Here is a 24700-nt window from a genome sequence, read left to right as displayed (position 1 = left end):
GACTGGAAATTAGGCCAGTATCAGAGTGGAAATTAGGCCTGTATCAGAGTGTAACTAAGGCTTTTATCAGAGTGGAAATGAGGCCTGTATCAGAGTGGAAATGAGGCCAGTATCAGAGTGGAAATGAGGCCAGTATCAGACTGGAAATTAGGCCAGTATCAGAGTGGAAATTAGGCCTGTATCAGAGTGGAAATGAGGCCAGTGTCAAAGTGGAAATGAGGCCTGTATCAGAGTGGAAATGAGGCCAATATCAGAGTGGAAATGAGGCCAGTACCAGAGTGGAAATGAGGCCAGTATCAGATTGTAACTAAGGCTTTTATTAGAGTGGAAATGAGGCCAGCATCAGAGTGGAAATGAGGCCAGTATCAGAATGGAAATGAGGCCAGTATCAGAGTGGAAATGAGGCCAGTATCAGAGTGGAAATGAGGCCTGTATCAGAGTGGAAATGAGGCCTGTATCAGAGTGGAAATGAGGCCTGTATTATAGAGTGGAACTGAGGTCTGAGGCCAGTATCAGAGTGGAAATGAGGCCAGTACCAGAGTGGAAATGAGGCCAGTACCAGAGTGGAAATGAGGCCAGTACCAGAGTGGAAATGAGGCCAGTATCAGAGTGGAAATGAGGCCAGTATCAGAGTGGAAATGAGGCCAGTATCAGCGTGGAAATGAGGCCAGTATCCGAGTGGAAACGAGGCCTGTATTAAAGAGTGGAAATAAGGCCTGTATCCGAGTGGAAATGAGGCCTGTATTAAAGAGTGGAAATGAGGTCTGTATTAAAGAGTGGAAATAAGGCCTGTATCCAAGTGGAAATGAGGCCTGTATTAAAGAGTGGAAATAAGGCCTGTATCCGAGTGGAAATGAGGCCTGTATTAAAGAGTGGAAATAAGGCCTGTATCCGAGTGGAAATGAGGCCTGTATTAAAGAGTGGAAATAAGGCCTGTATCCGAGTGGAAATGAGGCCTGTATTAAAGAGTGGAAATAAGGCCTGTATCCGAGTGGAAATGAGGCCTGTATTAAAGAGTGGAAATAAGGCCTGTATCCGAGTGGAAATGAGGCCTGTATTAAAGAGTGGAAATAAGGCCTGTATCCGAGTGGAAATGAGGCCTGTATTAAAGAGTAGAACTGAGGTCTGAGGTCTGAGGCCAGTATCAGAGTGGAACTTGGCTGTGACATTTGGAGCCGTAAGTGTCTGAGCCTATGTGAGCATGCGCTACTAGATGTGTGTGTCTGAATGTTGGAACTCTGGAGGTTTTAAACTAGACAGACCCTGGGAGGAAACCTCTCTGTTTATGGACTATAACAACCTGGCAGAAATCAATACTTACTGGTAATCAGATATCTATTGAGTGAAAGCTGTAGATATCAGTTATATGTTGATTGGTTGTAAGGTCTATCAGGCAGACACAGTGGAAGTCGTGGTGACCTCCTGACAGTGACTAATATTATTCATCACGGTTGGTCATTACATAATTGGTTGATTAAAACATTACCCTCTTGGAGAGATATGGATAGAAACAGAGGGATAGAGAGTGGAGGGGAAAGGACAGCCAAACAGAGAGAGAGAGAAAGAGAGAGAGAGAGAGAGAGAGAGAGAGAGAGAGAGAGAGAGAGAGAGAGAGAGAGAGAGAGAGAGAGAGAAAGAGAGAGAGAGAGAGAGAGAGAGAGAGAGAGAGAGAGAGAGAGAGAGAGAAAGAGAGAGAGAGAGAAAGAGAGAGAGAGAGAGAGAGGAGAGAGAGAGAAAGAGAGAGAGGAGGGAAAATTATAGCCAAACAGTGGAGACTAATTTGACCCCAATAAATACCAGGGGATATGTGTCAACAGCAACAAAAACAATGTACTGAGCAAATGTCAAATTGGCTTTTTACCAAATTACCGTACGACAGACCACGTATTCACCCTGCACACCCTAATTGACAAACAAACAAACCAAAACAAAGGCAAACTCTTCTCATGCTTTGTTGATTTAAAACATATTTCGACACAATTTGGCATGAGGGCCTGCTATACAAATGGATGGAAAGTGGTGTTGGGGGAAAAACATACGACATTATAAAATCCATGTCCACAAACAACAAGTGTGCGGCCAAACTTTACAAAAAACACACATTTCTTTCCACAGGGCCGTGGGATAAGACAGGGATTCAGCTTAAGTACCACCCTCTTCAACATATATATCAACGAATTGGCGAGGGCACTAGAACAGTCTGCAGCACCCGGCCTCACCCTTCTAGAATCTGAAGTCAAATGTCCACTGTTTGCTGATGATCTGGTGCTTCTGTCCCCAACCAAGGAGGGCCTACAGCAGCACCTAGATCTTCTGCACAGATCCTGACAGTAAATCTCAGTAAGACAAAAATAATGGTGTTCCAAAAAGGTCCAGATGCCAGGACCACAAATACAAATTCCATCTGAACACTGTTACCCTAGAGAACACAACAACTATACATACCTAAACATCAGCACCACAGGTAACTTCCACAAAGCTGTGAACGAGCTGAGAGACAAAAAGGGCTTTCTATGCCATCAAAAGGAACATCAAATTCAACAGACCAATTAGGATCTGGCTAAAATACTTGAATCAGTTATAGAACCCATTGCCCTTTATGGTTGTGAGGTCTGGGGTCCGTTCACCAACCAACAATTCACAAAATGGGACAAACACCAAATTGAGACTCTGCATGCAGAATTCTGCAAAAATATCCTCCGTGTACCACGTAAAACACCAAATAATGCAAAGCAGATTTAGGCCAATACCCGCTAATTAACAAATTCCAGAAAAGAGACATTAAATTCTACAACCACCTAAAAGGAAGCGATTCCCAAACCTTCCAGAACAAAGCCATCACCTACATAGAGATGAACCTGGAGAAGAGTCCCCTAAGCAAGCTGGTCCTGGGGCTCTGTTCACAAACACAAACACACCCCACAGAGCTCCAGGACAGCAACACAATTAGACCCAACCAAATCATGAGAAAACAAAAAGATAATTACTTGACACATTGGAAAGAATTAAGAAAGAAACAGAGCAAACTAGAATGCTATTTGTCCCTAAACAGAGAGTACACAGTGGCAGAATACCTGACCACTGTGACTGACCCAAACTTAAGGAAAGCTTTGACTATGTACAGACTCAGTGAGTATAGCCTTGCTATTGAGAAAGGCCGCCGTAGGCAGACATGGCTCTCAAGAGAAGACAGGCTATGTGCACACTGCCCACAAAATGAGGTGGAAACTGAGCTGCACTTCCTAACCTCCTGCCAAATGTATGACCATATTAGAGACACATATTTCCCTCAGATTACAAAGACCCACAAAGAATTAGAAAACAAAGCCGATTCTGATAAACTCCCATATCTACTGGGTGAAATACCACAGTGTGCATCACACAGCAAGATGTGTGACCTGTTGCCACAAGAAAAGGGCAACCAGTGAAGAACATTGTAAATACAACCTATATTTATGTTTATTTATTTTCCCTTTTGTACTTTAACTATTTGCACATCGTTACAACACTGTATATAGACATAATGTGACATTTGAAATGTCTTTATTCTTTTGAAACTTCTGTATGTGTAATGTTTACTGTTAATATTTATTGTTTATTTCACTTTTGTTTATTATCTACTTCACTTGCTTTGGCAATGTTAACATACGTTTCTCATGCCAATAAAAACCTTGAATTGAATTGAGAGAGAGAGAGAGACAGAGACAGAGACAGAGACAGAGACAGAGACAGAGACAGAGACAGAGAGAGAGAGAGAGAGAGAGAGACAGAGAGAGAGGAAAGAGAGGAGAGAGAGGAGGGAAAAGGATAGCCAAACAGAGAGAGAGAGAGAGGAAAGAGAGGAGAGAGAGAGAGAAAAGATAGGATAGCAAGAGATAGGTGAGATGAGGATGTATGATGATGTCACCTGTCACTCTGATTGTGTAGTTGCTGAGCAGGTTGTTGTCGTGAGTGACGTGGCAGGAGTACATGCCGGAGTCCTCGTAAGACACGTTGATGATGCGTAGAACCCTCTGGTCCACTCGCGTCCGGTTGCTAGGCAACAGGCCGCTGCCATCCTTGAACCAGAGGACAGCTTGGGCGGGGCCGTCGGGGTTACAGGACAGATCCAGGGTGTCCCCAGTAGAGACCACATAGTCCTCCAGGAACACAGAGTCTTAAGGGACAGAGACAGGGTTAGGGTTAGAGAGACAGAGAGAGAGACAGAACAGATACATGGTGTCCCCCATCCCCATGAAGACAGTCTCACTGGACACAGAGTCTAGAGGGGGAGAGAGAGAGACACACAGAGAAACAGAGAGATTACGCATAGAGGAAGACTGCCTCGAAAGACACAGCGTCTATAGCCAGGGACAAAGAGAAAGGGTTAGGGGACAGAGAGAGAGACAGACAGGGTTAGGGAACAGAGAGAGAGACAGAAAGGGTTAGGGGACAGAGAGAGAGACAGACAGGGTTAGGGTTAGAGAGACAGAGAGAGAGACAGAAAGGGTTAGGGGACAGAGAGAGAGACAGACAGGGTTAGGGGACAGAGAGAGAGACAGAAAGGGTTAGGGGACAGAGAGAGAGACAGACAGGGTTAGGGAACAGAGAGAGAGACAGAAAGGGTTAGGGGACAGAGAGAGAGACAGACAGGGTTAGGGTTAGAGAGACAGAGAGAGAGACAGAAAGGGTTAGGGGACAGAGAGAGAGACAGACAGGGTTAGGGGACAGAGAGAGAGACAGAAAGGGTTAGGGGACAGAGAGAGAGACAGAAAGGGTTAGGGGACAGAGAGAGAGACAGACAGGGTTAGGGGACAGAGAGAGAGACAGACATGGTTAGGGGACAGAGAGAGAGACAGACAGGGTTAGGGACAGGGTTAGAGAGACAGAGAGAGACAGACAGTGTTAAGGGACAGAGAGAGACAGACAGGGTTAGGGATAGAGACAGGGTTAGAGAGACAGAGAGAGACAGACAGGGTTAGGGACAGGGTTAGAGAGACAGAGAGAGACAGACAGGGTTAAGGGACAGAGAGAGACAGACAGGGTTAGGGATAGAGACAGGGTTAGAGAGACAGAGAGAGACAGACAGGGTTAAGGGACAGAGAGAGACAGACAGGGTTAGGGATAGAGACAGGGTTAGAGAGACAGAGAGAGACAGACAGGGTTAAGGGACAGAGAGAGACAGACAGGGTTAAGGGACAGAGACATGGTTAGAGAGACAGAGAGAGACAGACAGGGTTAAGGGACAGACAGACAGAGACAGACAGGGTTAGAGAGACAGAGAGAGACAGAGGGTTAGGGTTAGAGACAGGGTTAAGGGACAGAGAGACAGAGAGAGACAGGGTTAGAGGGACAGAGAGAGACAGACAGGGTTAAGGGACAGGCAGAGACAGACAGGGTTAAGGGACAGGCAGAGACAGACAGGGTTAAGGGACAGAGAGAGGCAGACAGGGTTAGAGAGACAGAGAGAGAGAGACAGGGTGAGAGAGAGACAGACAGGGTCCATGACACGCTGAAGGAGCAGTGAGCCAGGTAAGTTAGAGCAGGATAAACCAACATGTTAACTGGCTACACAGAGATGCTGTTGAAGAGGTTGGCAAAGCCAATAACTCTCTCTCCATCTCTCTCTCTTTCAATTCAATTCAATTGACTTTATTGGATGGCAAGTTCATTATTACTTACATTGTCAAAGTATACATATAGAAAAAAAAATATATGTATATATAAATAAATGGTGCGACCAACAGCAATAATAATAGTAGTAGTGGACATGGGATTACCATTAACAACAACTACAACAACAATATTAATCAGAACAACACATTAAATACATCTTTCTCTCTCTCTCCCCCTCTCTCTCTCCAACTCTCCCCCTCTCTCTCTCCATCTCCATCTCTCTCTCTCCAACTCTCCCCCTCTCTCTCTCCATCTCCATCTCTCTCTCTCCAACTCTCCCCCTCTCTCTCTCTCTCTCTCTCCATCTCTCTCTCTCCAACTCTCCCCTCTCTCTCTCTCTCTCTCTCTCTCTCTCTCCATCTCCATCTCTCTCTCCAACTCTCCCCCTCTCTCTCTCTCTCCATCTCCATCTCTCTCTCCATTTCTCCCCCGCTCTCTCTCTCCCTCCTCTCTCTCTCCCTCCATCTCGCTCTCTCTCTCCCCCTCTCCATCTCCATCTCTCTCTCCCTGTCTCCTCTCTCCCCCTCCCCCCCTCCCTCCATCTTCCTCTCCCACTCCCTCCCTCCATGTCTCACACTGATGTATAGACTCAACCCTCCCAGACAGTAGCTGAACTACTTTGTGTTGATATTACCATGTATTTCCTGTAAAACAGCTGAACGTGTGAATGTGCGTTACCATGGTTGCATGGTAGATGGAGAAAGGGCTCATGAATTAGTTATGTTGATTCATATCCTACAGTATGGAGGAGAACTTCAGAAGGATTGGTTAATGAGTTTATAGAGCGTAACATTATAACACTATAATAATAACAACAACAGCTGATAACATTGCAGGGAATGTTTCGCTTTGATTGTGGGAAACCGTGATTAGGAGACGTTCTCTCTCTCTGCTGCAGATTGTGTTGTTTACACACACAGACACACACTACACGCACTACACACACTACAAACACTACACACACACAGACACAGACACACACTACACGCACTACACACCCTCCACACACACTACAAACACTACACACACACAGACACAGACACACACTACACGCACTACACACACTACAAACACTACACACACACAGACACAGACACACACTACACGCACTACACACACTACACACACACAGACACAGACACACACTACACGCACTACACACCCTCCACACACACTACACACGCTACAAACACTACACACACTACACACTACAAACACTACACACACTACACACACACAGACACAGACACACCCTAACCCAGGGAAGAGATCTCTCAGAGATGGACAAACATATAACATTCATAATGGGTTAATCTTTCCTTTAACTTAACCAATCAGAATTAATGCCTGAACTGTTAACCAATCAGAATTAATGCCTGAACTGTTAACCAATCAGAAGTATTAATTAATGAACTAACAGAGTTGTTTTTGTTTTAACCCCAAACCTTAACCTTTAACCCTATCCCAAACCTTTAACCCTATCCCAAACCTTAACCTTTAACCCTATCCCAAACCTTAACCTTTAACCCTATCCCAAACCGTAATCTTTAACCCTATCCCAAACCTTAACCTTTAACCCTATCCCAAACCTTAACCTTTAACCCTATCCCAAACCTTAATCTTTAACCCTATCCCAAACCTTAACCTTTAACCCTATCCCAAACCTTAACCTTTAACCCTATCCCAAACCTTAACCTTTATCCCAAACCTTAACCTTTAACCCTATCCCAAACCTTAACCTTTAACCCTATCCCAAACCTTAACCTTTAACCCTATCCCAAACCTTAACCTTTAACCCTATCCCAAACCTTTAACCCTATCCCAAACCTTAACCTTTAACCCTATCCCAAACCTTAATCTTTAACCCTATCCCAAACCTTAACCTTTAACCCTATCCAAAACCTTTAACCCTATCCCAAACCTTAACCTTTAACCCTATCCCAAACCTTTAACCATATCCCAAACCTTAACCTTTAACCCTATCCCAAACCTTTAACCATATCCCAAACCTTAACCTTTAACCCTATCCCAAACCTTAACCTTTAACCCTATCCCAAACCTTAATCTTTAACCCTATCCCAAACCTTAACCTTTAACCCTATCCCAAACCTTAACCTTTAACCTTTAACCCTATCCCAAACCTTAACCTTTAACCCTATCCCAAACCTTAACCTTTAACCCTATCCCAAACCTTAACCTTTAACCTTTAACCCTATCCCAAACCTTAACCTTTAACCCTATCCCAAACCTTAACCTTTAACCTTTAACCCTATCCCAAACCTTAACCTTTAACCCTATCCCAAACCTTTATCTTTAACCCTATCCCAAACCTTTAACCCTATCCCAAACCTTAACCTTTAACCCTATCCCAAACCTTAACCTTTAACCCTATCCCAAACCTTAACCTTTAACCCTATCCCAAACCTTAACCTTTAACCCTATCCCAAACCTTAACCTTTAACCCTATCCCAAACCTTAACCTTTAACCCTATCCCAAACCTTTATCTTTAACCCTATCCCAAACCTTAATCTTTAACCCTATCCCAAACCTTTAACCCTATCCCAAACCTTTAACCCTATCCCAAACCTTAACCTTTAACCCTATCCCAAACCTTAACCTTTAACCATATCCCAAACCTTAACCTTTAACCCTATCCAAAACCTTTAACCCTATCCCAAACCTTAACCTTTAACCCTATCCCAAACCTTTAACCATATCCCAAACCTTAACCTTTAACCCTATCCCAAACCTTAACCTTTAACCCTATCCCAAACCTTAACCTTTAACCTTATCCCAAACCTTTAACCCTATCCCAAACCTTTAACCCTATCCCAAACCTTAACCTTTAACCCTATCCCAAACCTTAACCTTTAACCTTATCCCAAACCTTTAACCCTATCCCAAACCTTTAACCCTATCCCAAACCTTAACCTTTAACCCTATCCCAAACCTTAATCTTTAACCCTATCCCAAACCTTAACCTTTAACCCTATCCCAAACCTTAACCTTTAACCCTATCCCAAACCTTAACCTTTAACCCTATCCCAAACCTTTAACCCTATCCCAAACCTTAACCTTTAACCCTATCCCAAACCTTAACCTTTAACCCTATCCCAAACCTTAACCTTTAACCCTATCCCAAACCTTTAACCCTATCCCAAACCTTAACCTTTAACCCTATCCCAAAACTTAACCTTTAACCCTATCCAAAACCTTAACATTTAACCCTATCCCAAACCTTAACCTTTAACCCTATCCCAAACCTTAACATTTAACCCTATCCCAAACCTTTAACCATATCCCAAACCTTAACCTTTAACCATATCCCAAACCTTAACCTTTAACCCTATCCCAAACCTTAACATTTAACCCTATCCCAAACCTTAACCTTTAACCCTATCCCAAACCTTAACCTTTAACCCTATCCCAAAACTTAACCTTTAACCCTATCCAAAACCTTAACATTTAACCCTATCCCAAACCTTAACCTTTAACCCTATCCCAAACCTTAACCTTTAACCCTATCCCAAACCTTAACCTTTAACCCTATCCCAAACCTTAACCTTTAACCCTATCCCAAACCTTAACCTTTATCCCAAACCTTAACCTTTCACCCTATCCCAAACCTTAACCTTTAACCCTATCCCAAACCTTAACCTTTATCCCAAACCTAAACCTTTAACCCTATCCCAAACCTTAACCCTTAACCCAGTCTGACTGAATACCTTAACATTTAACCCTGTCTGAATGAATACCTTAACCTTTAACCGAGTCTGAATGAATACCTTAACCTTTAACCCAGTCTGAATGAATACCTTAACCTTTAACCCAATCTGAATGAATACCTTAACTTAACCCAGTCTGAATGAATACCTTAACTTAACCCAGTCTGAATGAATACCTTAACCTTTAACCCAGTCTGAATGAATGCCTTAACTTAACCCAGTCTGAATGAATACCTTAACTTAACCCAGTCTGAATTAATGCCTTAACTTAACCCAGTCTGAATGAATACCTTAACCTTTAACCCAGTCTGAATGAATGCATTAACTTAACCCAGTCTGACTGAATACTTTAACTTAACCCAGTCTGAATGAATGCCTTAACTTAACCCAGTCTGAATGAATACCTTAACTTAACCCAGTCTGAATGAATACCTTAACTTAACCCAGTCTGAATGAATACCTTAACTTAACCCAGTCTGAATGAATACCTTAACTTAACCCAGTCTGAATGAATACCTTAACTTTTAACCCAGTCTGACTGAATACCTTAACTTAACCCAGTCTGAATGAATGCCTTAACTTAACCCAGTCTGAATGAATGCCTTAACTTAACCCAGTCTGAATGAATGCCTTAACTTAACCCAGTCTGAATGAATACCTTAACTTAACCCAGTCTGAATGAATACCTTAACTTAACCCAGTCTGAATGAATGCCTTAACCTTTAACCCAGTCTGAATGAATGCCTTAACTTAACCCAGTCTGAATGAATACCTTAACCTTTAACCCAGTCTGAATGAATACCTTAACCTTTAACCCAGTCTGAATGAATACCTTAACCTTTAACACAGTCTGAATGAATACCATTAACCCAGTCTGACTGAATGCCTTAACTTAACCCAGTCTGAATGAATACCTTAACTTAACCCAGTCTGAATGAATACCTTAACTTAACCCAGTCTTAATGAATACCTTAACCTTTAACCCAGTCTGAATGAATACCTTAACTTAACCCAGTCTGAATGAATGCCTTAACTTAACCCAGTCTGAATGAATACCTTAACTTAACCCAGTCTGAATGAATGCCTTAACTTAACCCAGTCTGAATGAATACCTTAACCTTTAACCCAGTCTGAATGAATACCTTAACTTAACCCAGTCTGAATGAATACCTTAACCTTTAACCCAGTCTGACTGAATACCTTAACTTAACCCAGTCTGAATGAATACCTTAACTTAACCCAGTCTGAATGAATACCTTAACCCTTAACCCAGTCTGAATGAATGCCTTAACCTTTAACCCAGTCTGAATGAATGCCTTAACTTAACCCAGTCTGAATGAATACCTTAACTTAACCCAGTCTTAATGAATACCTTAACCTTTAACCCAGTCTGAATGAATACCTTAACTTAACCCAGTCTGAATGAATGCCTTAACTTAACCCAGTCTGAATGAATACCTTAACTTAACCCAGTCTGAATGAATGCCTTAACTTAACCCAGTCTGAATGAATACCTTAACCTTTAACCCAGTCTGAATGAATACCTTAACTTAACCCAGTCTGAATGAATACCTTAACCTTTAACCCAGTCTGACTGAATACCTTAACTTAACCCAGTCTGAATGAATACCTTAACTTAACCCAGTCTGAATGAATACCTTAACCCTTAACCCAGTCTGAATGAATGCCTTAACCTTTAACCCAGTCTGAATGAATGCCTTAACTTAACCCAGTCTGAATGAATACCTTAACCTTTAACCCAGTCTGAATGAATACCTTAACCTTTAACCCAGTCTGACTGAATACCTTAACTTAACCCAGTCTGAATGAATACCTTAACTTAACCCAGTCTGAATGAATACCTTAACCTTTAACCCAGTCTGACTGAATACCTTAACTTAACCCAGTCTGAATGAATACCTTAACTTAACCCAGTCTGAATGAATACCTTAACCTTTAACCCAGTCTGACTGAATACCTTAACCTTTAACCCAGTCTGAATGAATACCTTAACCTTTAACCCAGTCTGAATGAATACCTTAACCTTTAACCCAGTCTGACTGAATACCTTAACTTAACCCAGTCTGAATGAATAGCTTAACCTTTAACCCAGTCTGACTGAATACCTTAACTTAACCCAGTCTGAATGAATACCTTAACCTTTAACCCAGTCTGAATGAATGCCTTAACCTTTAACCCAGTCTGAATGAATACCTTAACCTTTAACCCAGTCTGAATGAATACCTTAACCTTTAACCCAGTCTGACTGAATACCTTAACTTAACCCAGTCTGAATGAATACCTTAACCTTTAACCCAGTCTGAATGAATGCCTTAACCTTTAACCCAGTCTGAATGAATGCCTTAACCTTTAACCCAGTCTGAATGAATACCTTAACTTAACCCAGTCTGACTGAATACCTTAACTTAACCCAGTCTGAATGAATACCTTAACTTAACCCAGTCTGAATGAATACCTTAACTTAACCCAGTCTGAATGAATACCTTAACCTTTAACCCAGTCTGACTGAATACCTTAACTTAACCCAGTCTGAATGAATACCTTAACCTTTAACCCAGTCTGACTGAATACCTTAACTTAACCCAGTCTGACTGAATACCTTAACTTAACCCAGTCTGAATGAATACCTTAACTTAACCCAGTCTGAATGAATACCTTAACTTAACCCAGTCTGAATGAATACCTTAACCTTTAACCCAGTCTGACTGAATACCTTAACTTAACCCAGTCTGAATGAATACCTTAACCTTTAACCCAGTCTGACTGAATACCTTAACTTAACCCAGTCTGAATGAATGCCTTAACTTAACCCAGTCTGAATGAATAGCTTAACCTTTAACCCAGTCTGACTGAATACCTTAACTTAACCCAGTCTGAATGAATACCTTAACCTTTAACCCAGTCTGAATGAATGCGTTAACCTTTAACCCAGTCTGAATGAATACCTTAACTTAACCCAGTCTGACTGAATACCTTAACTTAACCCAGTCTGAATGAATACCTTTACTTAACCCAGTCTGAATGAATACCTTAACCTTTAACCCAGTCTGACTGAATACCTTAACTTAACCCAGTCTGAATGAATACCTTAACTTTTAACCCAGTCTGATTGAATACCTTAACCCAGTCTGAATTAATGCCTTAACTTAACCCAGTCTGAATGAATGCCTTAACTTAACCCAGTCTGAATGAATACCTTAACCTTTAACCCAGTCTGAATGAATACCTTAACCTTTAACCCAGTCTGACTGAATACCTTAACTTAACCCAGTCTGAATGAATACCTTAACCTTTAACCCAGTCTGACTGAATACCTTAACTTAACCCAGTCTGACTGAATACCTTAACTTAACCCAGTCTGAATGAATACCTTAACTTAACCCAGTCTGAATGAATACCTTAACCTTTAACCCAGTCTGACTGAATACCTTAACTTAACCCAGTCTGAATGAATACCTTAACTTAACCCAGTCTGAATGAATACCTTAACCTTTAACCCAGTCTGAATGAATACCTTAACTTAACCCAGTCTGAATGAATAGCTTAACCTTTAACCCAGTCTGAATGAATACCTTAACTTAACCCAGTCTGAATGAATACCTTAACCTTTAACCCAGTCTGAATGAATACCTTAACCTTTAACCCAGTCTGAATGAATACCTTAACCTTTAACCCAGTCTGAATGAATACCTTAACTTAACCCAGTCTGAATGAATACCTTAACTTAACCCAGTCTGAATGAATACCTTAACCTTTAACCCAGTCTGAATGAATACCTTAACTTAACCCAGTCTGAATGAATACCTTAACCTTTAACCCAGTCTGAATGAATACCTTAACTTAACCCAGTCTGAATGAATACCTTAACTTAACCCAGTCTGAATGAATACCTTAACCTTTAACCCAGTCTGAATGAATACCTTAACTTAACCCAGTCTGAATGAATACCTTAACTTAACCCAGTCTGAATGAATACCTTAACTTAACCCAGTCTGAATGAATACCTTAACCTTTAACCCAGTCTGAATGAATACCTTAACTTAACCGTAGAGTTGTCTCTGTGAGCCTAAATCATCTGGAGCTCATGCGGTAGCTGTATGCCTAATACAGTACATCGGCAGATGAAGTCAGTTTACTGGTGAAAAATAGTTGTTTACCCAAGGATGTAAAGAAATGACGCGAGACTGTGATATCTTGTTGGTAATCCAGGTATGAGTGTAAACACATAACAGAGGGTCTACTGTCCTGCTGCTAACTTGACGGATAGTATAAATACAGAGACAGTTATTCTTCAACACTATCACATATCAACCCCCAATATAACGTCCCTGTAGTTTTACTCCTCTGTTCATTTACTGCCTACAGAGAATCATGGTACGACTAACCAGACAGACAGACAAGCAGATAACCAGACAGACAGAGAGTCAGACAGACAAGCAGATAACCAGACAGACAGAGAGTCAGACAGACAAGCAGATAACCAGACAGACAGAGAGTCAGACAGACAAGCAGATAACCAGACAGACAGAGAGTCAGACAGACAAGCAGATAACCAGACAGACAGAGAGTCAGACAGACAAGCAGATAACCAGACAGACAGAGAGTCAGACAGACAAGCAGATAACCAGACAGACAGAGAGTCAGACAGACAAGCAGATAACCAGACAGACAGAGAGTCAGACAGACAAGCAGATAACCAGACAGACAGAGAGTCAGACAGACAAGCAGTTCCATGGTATTGTAGGTGTTCCATGGTAATATATGTGTTCCATGGTATTGTAGGTGTTCCATGGTAATATATGTGTTCCATGGTAATGTATGTGTTCCATGGTAATGTATGTGTTCCATGGTAATGTGTTCCATGGTAATATATGTGTTCCATGTTAATATATGTGTTCCATGGTAATATATGTGTTCCATGGTAATATATGTGTTCCATGTTAATATATGTGTTCCATGGTAATATATGTGTTCCATGGTAATATATGTGTTCCATGGTAATATATGTGTTCCATGGTAATATATGTGTTCCATGGTAATATATGTGTTCCATGTTAATATATGTGTTCCATGGTAATATATGTGTTCCATGGTAATATATGTGTTCCATGTTAATATATGTGTTCCATGGTAATATATATGTGTTCCATGGTAATATATGTGTTCCATGTTAATATATGTGTTCCATGGTAATATATGTGTTCCATGGTAATATATGTGTTCCATGGTAATATATGTGTTCCATGTTAATATATGTGTTCCATGGTAATATATGTGTTCCATGGTAATATATGTGTTCCAGGGTACTGTAGGTGTTCCAAGGTACTGTATGTGTTCCAGGGTACTGTAGGTGTTCCATGGTAATATATGTGTTCCATGGTATTGTAGGTGTTCCATGGTAATATATGTGTTCCATGGTAATATATGTGTTCCATGGTAATGTATGTGTTCCATGTTAATATATGTGTTCCATGGTAATGTATGTGTTCCATGGTAATATATGTGTTCCATGGTAATGTGTTCCATGGTAATATATGTGTTCCATGGTAATATATGTGTTCCATGGTAATATATGTGTTCCATGGTAATATATGTGTTCCATGGTAATATATGTGTTCCATGTTAATATATGTGTTCCATGGTAATATATGTGTTCCATGGTAATATATGTGTTCCAGGGTACTGTAGGTGTTCCAAGGTACTGTATGTGTTCCAGGGTACTGTAGGTGTTCCATGGTAATATATGTGTTCCAGGGTACTGTATGTGTTCCAGAGTACTGTAGGTGTTCCATGGTATTGTGGCGACCTAAATGCCAGAAATGTACAACCCAACACCCTCAGCACACACAGGGTCAAACACCTACCTGGAGGTGACAGCATTCCTTCCCCCATATTCCCCCTAGGCACAACTACTACAACATAAGCAACAAAAACAGGTCACAACTCCTGCAGCTCTGTCAGAAGCTGGGTACATGGTCAATGGTAGGCTTCGAGGGGACTCCTATGATAGGTATTTTTTTATATATCTAGGCAAGTCAGTTAAGAATACATTCTTATTTATAATGCTTGCCTAGGAACAGTGGGTTAACTGCCTTCTTCAGGGTCAGAATGACAGATGTTCACCTTGTCAGCTCGGGGATTCGATCTAGCAACCTTTCGGTTACTGGCCCAATGCTCTAATCACTAGGCTACCTGCCACCCCAATCATGGCATAGTGCAGAAAATACACAAGAGTTCAGGGGCCTTGCTTTAACAAAGTTAACAATTTTCACTGTAGTATCCAAAACGTCTTTCAAGCTGTCAGGCATTCCTTTGGCAGCAAGAGCCTCTCGGTGGATGCTGCAGTGTACCCAAGTGGCATCGGGAGCAACTGCTTATACGCACGTTACCACTCCACTATGTCTCCCTGTCATGGCTTTTGCTCCATCAGTACAGATACCAACACATCTTGACCACCAAAGTCCATTTGATGTCACAAAGCTGTCCAGTACTTTAAAAATATCCTCTCCTGTTGTCCTGGTTTCCAGTGGTTTGCAGAAGAGGATGTCTTCCTTAATTGACCCCCCATAAACGTAACGGACATATACCAGGAGCTGTGCCAGGCCCGCCACGTCTGTTGACTCATCCAGCTGTAACGCATAGAATTCATTGGCTTGGAAGAACCCAGTGTAGTTTGATGAAGGCATTGTCTGTATAGTTGTTTTGGCCTTTTCCCCCAGTATTGTCCCAGCCATATCCTCGGCAGCAGGAAGAATTTAGTCCTCCACAATAGTATGGGGCTTGCCTGTCCTCTCCATTCGGTAGCTCACCATATAAGAAGCTTCTTATTACCTTCTTATTAATGGAATCTGTTTCTTTTATACATGTCTTACTATTAGAAAGTCGTGTTAATTCTCACTCAAAAAACTCCTGTGGCTTAGTTTTCAAATTGGCATGTTTTGTTTCTAAATGTCTGCACAAGAGTGAAGGTTTCATCGAGTTGTGAGATAGAACTTTTGCACATATAACACACTGTGGCTGAGGAAAGGCACTACTCCCAATATGAGTGAACCCCAAATCAATGTAGTTCTCATCATATTTGACGTCCCTGTCTGTTGTTCGTTGCTTTTCTGGGTAAGGGGCAGTAGCTCTTCGGCTGCATCAGATTCACAACTGTCAGTGTCCATGCTAGCTGGGCTAACAACAAATGTAGAATTACTGATGCTAGCATTGGATGTGCTCGTGGAAGCAGAACAACTTGTGTCGTCGACAGGTGCAGGTGTAGTACTGCTGGTAGTAGCAGTACTACCAGTAGAGCTGGTATGTGTCTCTATGGACACGGGCATTACTTTCTTTAACCATTTATCAGTTTTAGAGCAGCAGCTACGTTTGGCTACATACGGACCGTTAGTGGACTTCCCGCGAGAGAGTAACGGTTAATGTGATTGGATGTTCATTATTTGACTAGGCTACCTGTTTTTGACATTGTGTTGTTATTTCGCTGAACACTAGATGGTTTAATTTTATTTTTGGCGGTGAAACGAGGCTACTCAGGCGAGAAAAAAACCTCACCCAAATGTATAAGCCCTGTTGGAAAATATAAATGGACTGTTTGAAAATGTGAAGAATTTAAAATATTTTTTAATATATATATATATATATATATATATATATATATATATATATATATATATATATATATATCAATTTTGTTTTAAATAAAACTGTGCGTACCCCAGTTTGGGAATACCTACCCTAGAGCACACAAAAAATGACACATACCTCGCCACAGGTAACTTCCACAACGCTGTGAACGATGTGAGTGTCACGCCCTGACCTTAGAGAGCCTTTTTATGTCTCTCTTTGGTTTGGTCAGGGTGTGATGTGGGGTGGGCATTCTATGTTTTTGTTTTCTATGATTTTGTATTTCTATGTTTTGGCCGGGTATGGTTCTCAATCAGGGACAGCTGTCTATCGTTGTTTCTGATTGGGAACCATACTTAGGCAGCCTTTTTTCCCTCCTTTCAGTGTGGGAAGTTAACTTTGTGGCACATAGCCCTTAAGCTTCACGGTTGTTTTGTATTGTTTATTGTTTTTGTCGGCGTCATTTCTAATAAAAAGGAATATGTACGCTCTCCACGCTGTGCTTTGGTCTACTTCATTCGACGGCCGTGACACTGAGAGGCAAGAAGGGCCTTCTATGCCATCAAAAGGAACATGAAATTCGACATACCAATTAGGATCTGGCTAAAAATACTTGAATCAGTTATAGAACCCATTGCCCTTCGTGGTTGTGGGGTCTGGGGTCCTTATAGAACCCATTGCCCTTTATGGTGGTGAGGTCTGGGGTCAGCTCACCAACCAAGAATTCACTAAATGGGATAAACATCAAATTGAGACTCTGCATGCAGAATTCTCCCAAAATATCCTCAGTGTACAACGTAAAACACCAAATAATACATGCAGAGCAGAATTAGGCCGATACCCGCTAATGATCAAAATCCAGAAAAGAGACGTTAAATTCTACAACCACCTAAAATGAAGCGATTCCCAAACTTTCCAGAACAAAGCCATCACCTACAGAGAGATGAACCTGGAGAAGAGTCCCCTAAGCAAGCTGGTCCTGGGGCTCTGTTCACAAACACAAACACACCCCACAGAGCCCCAGGACAGCAACACAATTAGACCCAACCAAATCATGAGAAAACAAAAAGATAATTACTTAACACATTGGAAAGAATTAAGAAAGAAACAGAGCAAACTAGAATGCTATTTGGCCCTAAACAGAGAGTACACAGTGGCAGAATACCTGACCACTGTGACTAACCCAAAATTAAGGAAATATTTTACTATGTACAGACTCAGTGAGCACAGCCTTGCTATTGAAGGCAGACCTGGCTCTCAAGAGAAGACAGGCTATGTGCACACTGCCCACAAAATGAGGTGGAAACTGAGCTGCACTTCCTAACCTCCTGCCAAATGTATGACCATATTAGAGACACATATTTCCCTCAGATTACAAAGACCCACAAAGAATTAGAAAACAAAGCCGATTCTGATAAACTCCCATATCTACTGGGTGAAATACCACAGTGTGACATCACAGCAGCAAGATGTGTAACCTGTTGCCACAAGAAAAGGGCAACCAGTGAAGAACAAACACCATTGTAAATACAACCCATATTTATGCTTATTTATTTTCCCTTTTGTACTTTAACCATTTGCACATCATTACAACCGTGTATATAGACATAATATGACATTTGAAATGTCTTTATTCTTTTGTAAGTGCTGTGAGTGTAATGTTATACTGGAGCCAACAGAGGAGGACGGTATAGTGGAGCAGATTACATTACTCCTGTTTGGCCGTTTCCTCACTGAAAACAGTTCCTCTGCCAAAATCTGTCTCACTACTAAACCCCCGCACCCAACACGGCCGTGTCACATGACCTTCAAACAGGATCTGAGAAATTCTCCGCCCCCCCTCATACCCCCTCCTGCATCCTCCTCCCTCCTCCCCATTTCTCCACCCCGTTGAGAACACATTTCTCACTCCCCATTTCCAGGCTGATTGTAAATCCTTGTCTTCTCTGTAAAAATGCCCTTCTTTCTCTGAGGCACTGCATCTAATCTGGGTTTAATATGGTCGGGGCGGATGTAAACAGCTCTGGACAATGTCCCTAATCTGAGCTGTCCTGACAACCTCACAACTTCACCCCCCCCACCCCCCCCCCCCACACACACACACACACACACACACACACACACACACACGCTCTGGAGAGGTAGAAAAGGAGAGAGATGAAGGGAAATGAAGAGAAGAAGAGGGACCCAGCTTGTTGCTTCTTTTCATGTCTGTGTTGAGGCGTGCATCATCAAAAGACCCAGAAAGTTCCCTCCCTCCCCCCCTCTCCCCTGTTCTTCTGCTCTGCTGCTAACAAGCATCGGAAACTACAGTCCATTCAGTGTGCTGGCAGAGAGACCAATCAACTCTGCTCCTTTCAGACATCGTCAGCCCCCCCTTTTAGAACGGGCTGAGATGAGTCTGTGGTAATTGTCATTCCAAAGGCGAGCTGGCCCAGTTTTAATTCAGAGACAAGTGTTAGTGTTATGAGTCTGCTGGCCTGTGAGTGTAGAGTCAAATCAAATCAATGTTTATTGGTCCTGTACACCGATTTGCAAATGCTTGTGTTTCTAGCTCCACCAGTAATACCTAGCAATATGCCTGTGTTTCTAGCTCCACCAGTAATACCTAGCAATATGCCTGTGTTTCTAGCTCCAACAGTAATACCTAGCAATATGCTTGTGTTTCTAACTCCAACAGTAATACCTAGCAATATGCTTGTGTTTCTAGCTCCAACAGTACAGTAATACCTAGCAATATGCTTGTGTTTCTAGCTCCAACAGTAATACCTAGCAATATGCTTGTGTTTCTAGCTCCAACAGTAATACCTAGCAATATGCTTGTGTTTCTAGCTCCAACAGTAATACCTAGCAATATGCTTGTGTTTCTAGCTCCAACAGTAATACCTAGCAATATGCTTGTGTTTCTAGCTCCAACAGTAATACCTAGCAATATGCTTGTGTTTCTAACTCCAACAGTAATACCTAGCAATATGCTTGTGTTTCTAGCTCCAACAGTAATACCTAGCAATATGCTTGTGTTTCTAGCTCCAACAGTAATACCTAGCAATATGCTTGTGTTTCTAGCTCCAACAGTAATACCTAGCAATATGCTTGTGTTTCTAGCTCCAACAGTAATACCTAGCAATATGCTTGTGTTTCTAACTCCAACAGTAATACCTAGCAATATGCTTGTGTTTCTAGCTTCAACAGTAATACCTAGCAATATGCTTGTGTTTCTAGCTCCAACAGTAATACCTAGCAATATGCTTGTGTTTCTAGCTCCAACAGTAATACCTAGCAATATGCTTGTGTTTCTAACTCCAACAGTAATACCTAGCAATATGCTTGTGTTTCTAGCTCCAACAGTACAGTAATACCTAGCAATATGCTTGTGTTTCTAGCTCCAACAGTAATACCTAACAATATGCTTGTGTTTCTAGCTCCAACAGTAATACCTAGCAATATGCTTGTGTTTCTAGCTCCAACAGTAATACCTAGCAATATGCTTGTGTTTCTAGCTCCAACAGTAATACCTAGCAATATGCTTGTGTTTCTAACTCCAACAGTAATACCTAGCAATATGCTTGTGTTTCTAGCTCCAACAGTAATACCTAGCAATATGCTTGTGTTTCCAGCTCCAACAGTAATACCTAGCAATATGCTTGTGTTTCTAACTCCAACAGTAATACCTAGCAATATGCTTGTGTTTCTAGCTCCAACAGTAATACCTAGCAATATGCTTGTGTTTCTAGCTCCAACAGTAATACCTAGCAATATGCTTGTGTTTCTAGCTCCAACAGTACAGTAATACCTAGCAATATGCTTGTGTTTCTAGCTCCAACAGTAATACCTAGCAATATGCTTGTGTTTCTAGCTCCAACAGTACAGTAATACCTAGCAATATGCTTGTGTTTCTAGCTCCATCAGTAATACCTAGCAATATGCTTGTGTTTCTAGCTCCAACAGTAATACCTAGCAATATGCTTGTGTTTCTAGCTCCAACAGTACAGTAATACCTAGCAATATGATTGTGTTTCTAGCTCCAACAGTACAGTAATACCTAGCAATATGCTTGTGTTTCTAGCTCCAACAGTAATACCTAACAATATGCTTGTGTTTCTAGCTCCAACAGTAATACCTAGCAATATGCTTGTGTTTCTAGCTCCAACAGTACAGTAATACCTAGCAATATGCTTGTGTTTCTAGCTCCAACAGTAATACCTAGCAATATGCTTGTGTTTCTAGCTCCAACAGTAATACCTAGCAATATGCTTGTGTTTCTAGCTCCAACAGTAATACCTAGCAATATGCTTGTGTTTCTAGCTCCAACAGTAATACCTAACAATATGCTTGTGTTTCTAGCTCCAACAGTAATACCTAGCAATATGCTTGTGTTTCTAGCTCCAACAGTAATACCTAACAATATGCTTGTGTTTCTAGCTCCAACAGTACAGTAATACCTAGCAATATGCTTGTGTTTCTAGCTCCAACAGTACAGTAATACCTAGCAATATGCTTGTGTTTCTAGCTCCAACAGTACAGTAATACCTAGCAATATGCTTGTGTTTCTAGCTTCAACAGTACAGTAATACCTAGCAATATGCTTGTGTTTCTAGCTCCAACAGTACAGTAATACCTAGCAATATGCTTGTGTTTCTAGCTCCAACAGTAATACCTAGCAATATGCTTGTGTTTCTAGCTCCAACAGTACAGTAATACCTAGCAATATGCTTGTGTTTCTAGCTCCAACAGTAATACCTAGCATTATGCTTGTGTTTCTAGCTCCAACAGTGCAGTAATACCTAACAATATGCTTGTGTTTCTAGCTCCAACAGTAATACCTAGCAATATGCTTGTGTTTCTAGCTCCAACAGTAATACCTAGCAATATGCTTGTGTTTCTAGCTCCAACAGTAATACCTAGCAATATGCTTGTGTTTCTAGCTCCAACAGTACAGTAATACCTAGCAATATGCTTGTGTTTCTAGCTCCAACAGTAATACCTAGCAATATGCTTGTGTTTCTAGCTCCAACAGTACAGTAATACCTAGCAATATGCTTGTGTTTCTAACTCCAACAGTAATACCTAGCAATATGCTTGTGTTTCTAGCTCCAACAGTAATACCTAGCAATATGCTTGTGTTTCTAGCTCCAACAGTAATACCTAGCAATATGCTTGTGTTTCTAGCTCCAACAGTAATACCTAGCAATATGCTTGTGTTTCTAGCTCCAACAGTAATACCTAGCAATATGCTTGTGTTTCTAGCTCCAACAGTAATACCTAGCAATATGCTTGTGTTTCTAGCTCCAACAGTACAGTAATACCTAGCAATATGCTTGTGTTTCTAGCTCCAACAGTACAGTAATACCTAGCAATATGCTTGTGTTTCTAGCTCCAACAGTAATACCTAGCAATATGCTTGTGTTTCTAGCTCCAACAGTAATACCTAGCAATATGCTTGTGTTTCTAACTCCAACAGTAATACCTAGCAATATGCTTGTGTTTCTAGCTCCAACAGTAATACCTAGCAATATGCTTGTGTTTCTAGCTCCAACAGTAATACCTAGCAATATGCTTGTGTTTCTAGCTCCAACAGTACAGTAATACCTAGCAATATGCTTGTGTTTCTAGCTCCAACAGTAATACCTAGCAATATGCTTGTGTTTCTAGCTCCAACAATGTAGTAGATCCTAACAATAAAAAAAGCAATACACACATAATCCCCCCCCAAAGAAAAAGTTACATAGGATGAGCCATGACTAGAATACAGTACATACAGTGCTTTCAGAAGGTATTCATACCTATTCAACATCTAGTTGTTACTGAATTAAAAAAGGATAGCATTTTAAAGTACACCCATATGCACACAATGCCATGTTTGCACATTTATTGAAAATGAAATACAGATATTTCTTGTTTACATAAGTATTCACACCCCTGAGTCAATACTTTGTAGAAGCGCCCTTGGTAGTGATTACAGCTGTGAGTCTTTCTGGGTAAGTCTCTAAGAGCTTTCCACACCTTGATTGTGCAACATTTGCCCATTATTAGTTTCTAAATTCTTCATGCTCAGTCAAATTGGTTGTTGATCATTGCTAGACAACCATTTTCAGGTCTTGACATAGTTTTTCAAGTAGATTTAAGGCAAAACGTGGTCTCGTGTGGCTCAGTTGGTAGAGCATGGCGCTTGCAACGCCAGGGTTGTGGGTTCATTCCCCACGGGGGCACCAGGATGAATATGTATGAACTTTCCAATTTGTAAGTCGCTCTGGATAAGAGCGTCTGCTAAATGACTTAAATGTAAATGTAAAACTGTAACTCAGGAACACTGTCTTCTTGGTAAGCAACTCCAGTGTAGATTTGTCCTAGTGTTTTATTGTGCTGCTGAAAGGTGAATTAATCTCCCAGTGTCATGTGGAAATCAGACTGAATAATGTTTTCCTCTAGGACTTTGCCTCTTCTTAGCACCATTCCATTTTTTTTTATCCTGAAAAATGCCACAGTCCTTAACAACTACAAGCATACACATAACATGATGAAGCCACCACCATGCTTGAAAATATGAAGAGTGGTACTCAGTAAAATGTTGTATTGGATTTGTCCCAAACATAACGCTTTGTATTCAGGACAAAAAGTTAATTGCTTTGCAACATTTTTTGCATTATTACTTGTTGCAAACAGGAAGCATGTTTCGGAATATGTTTATTCTGGCTTCCTTTTCACTCTGTCCTTTAGGTGTAGTATTGTGGAGTAACTACAATGTTGTTGATCCATCCTCAGTTTTCTCCTATCACAGCCTTTAAACTCTGTAGCTGTTTTAAAGTCACCATTGGCCTCATGGTGAAATCCCTGAGCTGTTCCCTTCTTCTCCGGCAACTGAGTTAGGAAGGACGTATGTATCTGTGTAGTGACTGGGTGTATTGATACACCATCCAAAGTGTAATTAATAACTTCACCATGCTCAAAGGGATATTCAATGTCTGCTTTTTTTCCTCCCATCTACCAATAGCTGCCCTTCTTTGCGAGGCACTGGAAAACCTCCCTGGAATTTGTGGTTGAATCTGTGGTTGAAATTCCCTGCTGGACTGAGGGACCATACATATAATTGTGTGTGTGGGGTACAGAGATGAGGTAGTCATTCAAAAATCATGTTAAACACTAGTGAGTCCATGCAACTTATCATGTGACTTGTTTAGCAATTTTTTACTCGTGAACTTATTTAGTGAACTTACTCGTGAACTTATTTAACAAAATTCCACTTTGACATTATGGGGTATTATGTGTAGGCTAGTAACCAAAACATCTCTATTCAATACATTTAAATTCAGGCTGTAACACAACAAGAATTGGAAGAAGTCAAGGGATGTGAAAACTTTCTGGAGGTACCGTACATATAAAGTGGTTGAAACAGTATGTAAACATTATTAACGTGACTAGTGTTCAATAACTCTATGTACAGAGGGCAGCAGTCTCTAAGGTGCAGGGTAGAGTACAGGGTGGTAGCCGGCTAGTAACAGTGACTAAGGTGCAGGGTAGAGTACAGGGTGGTAGCCGGCTAGTAACAGTGACTAAGGTTCAGGGCAGAGTACAGGGTGGTAGCCGGCTAGTAACAGTGACTAAGGTGCAGGGTAGAGTACAGGGTGGTAGCCGGCTAGTAACAGTGACTAAGGTTCAGGGCAGGGTACTGGGCGGA

At 41.3% G+C, this 24700-nt stretch overlaps 1 protein-coding gene across 1 annotated transcript in view; it reads right to left on the bottom strand.

Moving 5' to 3' along the window:
- Window positions 1-3907: 3907 nt before the first annotated feature.
- Window positions 3908-24700, bottom strand: part of LOC120036231 (fibroblast growth factor receptor 3-like) — a gene marked incomplete at its 3' end in the record, with an annotated part of 55557 nt that continues 34764 nt past the window's right edge. Inside the window, exon 3 of the mRNA XM_038982711.1 lies at window positions 3908-4156. Within this exon, the coding sequence (XP_038838639.1) occupies window positions 3908-4156 (249 nt within the window). The remainder of the gene's footprint in view (window positions 4157-24700) is intronic.

Source organism: Salvelinus namaycush, unplaced genomic scaffold, assembly GCF_016432855.1.
Source record: "Salvelinus namaycush isolate Seneca unplaced genomic scaffold, SaNama_1.0 Scaffold1258, whole genome shotgun sequence".
Taxonomy (NCBI): Eukaryota; Metazoa; Chordata; class Actinopteri; order Salmoniformes; family Salmonidae; genus Salvelinus; species Salvelinus namaycush.
The sequence above is the reverse complement of the archived record's forward strand: the minus strand, read 5'-3'. Positions and strand labels throughout refer to the sequence as shown.